The 6,413-nt window shown below is 39.2% G+C and overlaps 1 protein-coding gene across 1 annotated transcript; it reads right to left on the reverse strand.

Annotated features, from left to right (window-relative positions):
- Positions 1–336: 336 nt before the first annotated feature.
- Positions 337–807, reverse strand: LOC134536440 (dual specificity protein phosphatase 19-like). Its single transcript, XM_063376154.1, has one exon. It carries the CDS (start codon positions 805–807, stop codon positions 337–339), a length of 471 nt encoding a protein of 156 aa, XP_063232224.1.
- Between the last annotated feature and the right edge of the window lie 5,606 nt (positions 808–6,413).

The raw sequence follows: 6,413 nt of genomic DNA on the forward strand, positions 1-6,413 counted from the left end.
GTAAAGATAGGCTTTTGATGAGACCTGCAAGATTTTAGTGGCTCCAAATCACTTCTGTGTGATTAAAGGAAACAAAATGGTATTAATGGACTTTTCAAGTGAATTTTAATTCAAACATAAAACATTTGATGAAAAAAAAAAATTAAAAGCAAACGAAAACACTCGGACAACATATTTGTAATACATTTTAAACACATGTACACTACTGTCTCATCTAGGTTAGACACAAAACTATCTGCTCCTAACAATCAAATCACAATTGGGTGTGGTGTAAAGCAATTTAAAAGTTTTTTTTTTTTTTTTTTATTTTGCTGTAAGTACCTGAAAGTCCGAAGCCTACGTGGCAATCTCCTTTTCGTATAGTTTGAGAGCTCGGACGAAGCCCTCGTTTGGCCTGATGGCACTCCGCCTCTCCTTCAGGTGGCGGTACGCGGCCTCGTAGCTCCACCCGAGCCTGATGAGGTAGCCGATCACGACGGCCGCCGACCGGGAGACTCCGGCGTTGCAGTGGACCAGCACGCACCCCTGCCCCCGCGCGGCGTCGATGAAGGAGAAGCAGGGGGCGAGGACGGGCGCCAGGGGGCAGTCCGGCAGGTCCAGGAGGTCGACGGGCCGGTACGTGATCCCCGGGAGGGGCGGGACGGACACGCCCAGGCTCAGCACGTGGGTGACCCGGCGCCCGCGCAGCACGCCCGCGTCCCGGGCCGCGTCCTGGGACCCCAGCAGCAGCCCCGGGAGCACGTCTGCCACCTGCAGGTCCGGCCGGGTGTCCACGACGAAGCCCGGGGAGCGCCACGCCGCGGGCATGGAGACGGTGGAGCCGTCCGGCCGGCGCCGCTCCTCGCGCACGGAGCCCGTCGCGGTGGTCACGCGCGTGGCACAGGGGCGGAGGCCCGTCCTGCGCCGGCTGATCTCCTCCAGGAAGCTCATGGCCCCGGGAGCACCAGGTCCCGCGGGTCGTAGGAGACATCGGCCAGGTACAGCCCGAAGGGAGGGGCGGGCACGGCCCGGGGGTCCCAGCTGTCGGGGGACGGGTGGTCCAGCATGCGGCGCACGCTCTCCACGGAGACGCGCCCCTGGGCGACCGCCACCGAGACCCCCACCATGCGACGCACCTGCCGGCACACGCATTTCATTTATTTACATGCTAGTGGGAAGCCATCTTGGATTCCAATTGAACCATCCTCGGCAGCCATGTTGATGACACAGGGGCAAATCCAACGTTTTATTAGCAATCCTTGCCAGCACAAAAGAGGCAGCCTTGACCCAATAACGCTCGTAAAAATGTGAATTGTAGCAAGTTGACGGATTAAAAAAAAAAACATGTTTTTAAGTGATTGCCGAATTTTATCCAGACTTTACTATATGACCGTGTGATGGACATAGAGAAATGACACACTCATTTTGGTGTGTCTATGACCATTCCTCCTATGATTTTCTACTATATTTATATTTATTATATTTATATATTTATATATATTTATATATATATATATATATATATATATATATATATATATATATATATATATATATATATATATATATATATATATTTCAAAATAGTTTTAATTTTGTGCTTTACTTTTTTTTTTACATGAAAGACGGTTGACCAGCTATATACTCACTCCACGGCTGGAAGCAGACTGAAAAAAATTTTAAGATGATAATGAAAAAAATATATGATATATTTACTTCAACTATTGTCATTGCAACATTGTATTTTTTTATCATGTGACTTGTCCAATATTTTAGTGCAAACTTGTACTGACTAAAATAAAAAAATACTAGTTGCAATTAAGAAAAAACTAAACTACCAACAGGGACATAGCCAGGCCACCCAGGCAGGAATACAACTTGGTGACCTTTCCAAGTCTTTTCAAAATTACACGTCAAACTGCCAAATATCTTATGTTTGATTACCCTTGGTTTTATATTCCCTAACCTAATTTCCAAATGTGGAATTTAGTACAAACTGCATTCTGATTATTAAAACATTACAGCAAAGTTTTATAAACCATTTTTTTTTATTTTAAGGTGATCACGCAGTTTCAATCAGGAGCAAACAAAAAACACATGGAAATGTTTTCCTTATTTTTGAGCAATTTTTGACTTTTTGGGGACTTAAGCGACCAACGTAACAAAACATTTCTCTGAATAAGCAAACATTTTTAACAGTTCACATACATTCTTGTTTTCACACAACATGCACAGATTATCATATACACTCATTGCTGTTTATTTGCCAATTAGTATATAATGATAAAAGAGTGGTGAGGATTGAAAATTGTATGCTGTTAGCACTAGAACAACCAAAAAATCAATTTTGGTACAAGCCCATTACAAAAAATATTAACTTTATAAAATTTACAGTATTGTGACCATTACGAACAAGATTGTCAAAGCAAGAATCAGCTAGTTTTCCCATCACTATTATAATAGTTATTATGTCACAAGACAATACTTTTTTTTTCTTCCTGCAAAGCACACACCTCTGAAACCCATGGAAAAACATGAAAAACTGATAAAACTTAATCCAGGAAGACTGTACCATGATTCCGCCCCAGGTCCTGTGAGAGTTTATTAGCTACATGAAAACAAATCACAAAACAAATATGACAACTGTTTTGATTTTCAGTGTCAGTAACCTAGCTGAATAACAATAGTGTGCATATATAATTCAGCTATTTTTATTTGGGATATTCTCTATATAATATAAAGTACTTAAAAATAAAAGGAATAATTTACACTTGAATACAGTACAAAACAAAAGAAGAAAAAAAAGATTAATTTTTGTGCCTCTATAAGGACAGTGCATCTGTGAGTTCTTAGCAAACTGAGACGCTGGTGCCAGTTCACTATGAACGCACAATTAGCGTTGTCACTGTTTTTGGGAAACTCAATACGTGGTACACTATGAGAAAAAAAAACATTTACTTCCATGCTAACAATAAAACCTTCTTACACAGCCTTGACATTTACAATAAACAAATATCAAAAATATATAGTTTCTTAAAATTAAAAATTAAAAAAAAATTTGATTACGGTACCTATTCTTTTCATGATAAAGCACTGAATATCTTTATTTATTTTTTTACATTAAGGACTCAGGGTTGGAAAATTTAAAATGATAATGAAAAACCATATAAAATATATTTACTTCAACTATTGTCATTCCAACATTGTAATTTTTGTATCATGAGACTTGTCCAATATTTTAGTGCAAACTTGTACAGACTAAAATTAAAATACTAGTTGCAATAAACAAAAATAAACTACCAACAGTACAACTTGCACACACTTGCACTCACTTTTGCACACACATTATACACCCTTGCACACTTTTGTACATTTTTGCACACTTAAACATGTTTGTACCCTCACAAACTTTTTTACTCACTTGCACACACATGCACAACTGCAGGAGCAATCTGCATAATTGAGCATTTCATTTTCTGCTACGTTATGGAATCATGTGACAGACATGTACTTTCATCGAAAGAAGAATAAATCAAACCAAATTAATTTTAATATCTTTTATTTAAATATAACCACAGACAGGTTTGAGTAAATTAATAATCAGACAAAACTTTACAATCAACATCTGACGGAATACTTTTCGAATTTTTTTTATATGAAGAAGGAACAATCATTGTCTAAGCTGGGCACGACTCAGACTTGTCACAAACTGAAATATTTTTTTCAGCATTCAATCAACCTTTTCAAGTGTTTATGTATGTAATAGTCAGACTAATTTGAGTTAGCCCGAGTTTTGAACTGTAAAATGGCTACAGAGGAATTTCGGATTATTGAAATCCTTAAGAAGGCTACAACGATGTATTTCCACCCACATTATAGCCTAATGTGCCTCATCCACAGAAACAACAGGAATTTTTTCCAAGTAGTCATCTAAATTTAACGCCGGTTTGCACATGTGTTCCTGTATGCATGTCTTTCATAGAAACATGACATGTGTGCTACATTAATTGTATATTATGTATTTGTGACTTGTTTCGACAAAATCATCAATCAACCCACTTACGAACAAAGTATTGAAAAAAAAATTGCTTAAAACCAAAAAATTCAAGTTATCTTTATTCAAGCAAAATCAATTACCATTTAATCATTGAAGTTCTAAAAGTCTACCATTCTGAGATTTTAGTGTGACAATCAGTTTTCTTTTGAAATTCAATTAGAAAGAAAACTACCTCATCAAAGAAATGATACAATGCTTATATTGGGGCCCCTCCTTCACGAAATCCCGGCAACGGCCCTGCCACCCAACACACACGTAACTCACCTGTTTGTTCAGGAAGGAGCGTGCTTCACAGATAATGTTCCAGAAGTTGTAGTGAAAGTTGTCCGGGGAGTACAGGCTGTCGAACATCGGCACTCCCGGCTCGATCACGAATCTGAAGACCGTCCGCACCGTGGGCGGGGCAGAGCCTTCTTCCTCTTCTATCCTCTTTATCTTGGCGAACGTTCGGAAGTTCCTCTCGCCAGGAAACAGGGACATAGCAGACTGCGCGGAGCAGACATCAAAGGTCGGGTTTCTAGAAGATTGGAAATTGTAAGTTTGTTGACTAGCCTCGGTAAGAAAACAATTTTTAAAAACTCTTGTGTTGTTTTTTTAATTTTCCAGAAAACTGATATGCTTTATAACCTAGGAATTACTAACACATTTTACTGCAGAATATACATATTACAACAAATGTAATATAACTAATTAGAAAAAAATTGTGGTATGGAGTCCACGCACGACAGAATTTAAACTTCTTGCCTTTAAGGTAAAGACAGAAACTTTCTAGACCAAAGTGACCACAATGACTGGACTCACGGTAAAAAGTAGCATCTCTTCAACTCTGTGACTGGGATCTGGTTCAGTGAGCATTTAGAGACGGGCACATCCGGCTTCCTGACCGCCAAGCGATACAAATACGTGCGAGACTTGACGCTGTGTCTCGCGTGGAAGGTCTCGGGCACAAGCTGGCAGCTCTGCAACCTGCGAACACAAGCGTCACGATGCAACGAAATGCGAATACAAAAAAAAATACAGTTACAGGGTTCCCACACTTTTCCTCTAAAACGTTTCCCTTAGTTTTCCTGTCCAACCAAACATTACCTATTTCCATGTCTCATAAATCAATCTTGTAAGATAGCATAAATATATTAAACTACAAATAAACACGCTTCAACCACACATAACACATCAAACTGACCACAGAGTCTTTTCCTAAACGTACACAGTGTATGCTGTTATCGTTTCCACTAATGCTACACAACCAATGTCACCAGTTTGTAATATTAAACCACAAATTTTGATCAAATTTTGAAACAAAACATTATTGATTGTACATGAATGGCTATTAACATTTTATCGAACTTCAAATCATTAAATTACTTACATATTTGATTAATAGATTGTTTCTCTTATTTTTAATAAATTATGCAAAATAATGGGTTTTTAACTACACATAAACTTGTGATTGACAATAAAGGAAAACACCAGTATTAACAAATCACTAATCCAGTTAACTAATTAACATTCTGTCCATTTCCCTTTTGTTTTAAAAGTTCCAAAGATGCCTTTCCAAATCTCTGAGAGTCCCCTGTTTTCAATGTTTTCCCTGTCCCCGGGAACACTGAAATTTTAGTATCCATCGTACAAAATGAACACAGCAATGAGCTCACCTGATGTCAAAGTCATGTTTCAAGAAATATCTGTTGTAGCTCTTCACTATTTCGTCTGGGTCCCATGGTTTCTGGATGTCCAAGTGAACAGACGAGCGAATAGCGTGGACGCCTGTGTCCGTCCTGCACAAGACATCAGACACTCAAGTTGTGTGGAAGCCAAGGGCAAGATGTTACACAGATCTAAGTGTAGAATATCTTTCAGGGATCTGAAATGCACTCTAAAGGGGGCGATAGAAAAGTACCACACTGGAAAAGTACCATACTGGTATGGTACTTTTCCGTATGGCACAATTCCGCCTCTCTTCTTCGAAAAAGACGGAAAAGTTCCATACTGGAAAAGTACCATACTTGAAAAAGGACGAGGCGGAATTGTGCCATATTTTTTTACACACTCCATGGAATGACTACAACGCCTCTTTTCTCAGAATAGTGTGGAGAATTCGTCTGTAGACAGCGCTGTCAACTCCAACAGTTTCTTAGGTTAACTCAAATGATGCCAGATAGCAGCACGTGTCCTTTTTAAAGTATGGCACTTTTCCAGTATGGTACTTTTCCGCCTGTTTCGAAGAGGCGAGGCGGAATTGTGCCATACGGAAAACTACTACTACTCCCGAAAAAAATACATTTTAAATAACTCACTGTAATCAATTTATTAGGCCAATCTTACAACTCAAGCATCGATTGCTGTATGCTTTCTTAACAAAACGCACTATCCAATT

This window comes from Bacillus rossius, chromosome 11 (assembly GCF_032445375.1).
Source record: "Bacillus rossius redtenbacheri isolate Brsri chromosome 11, Brsri_v3, whole genome shotgun sequence".
Classification (NCBI taxonomy): domain Eukaryota; kingdom Metazoa; phylum Arthropoda; class Insecta; order Phasmatodea; family Bacillidae; genus Bacillus; species Bacillus rossius.

What these genes read in the sequence shown, in the direction of transcription:
- LOC134536440 (XM_063376154.1), bottom strand. Translation starts at nt 807, where the DNA reads ATGCCCGCGGCGTGGCGCTCCCCGGGCTTCGTCGTGGACACCCGGCCG.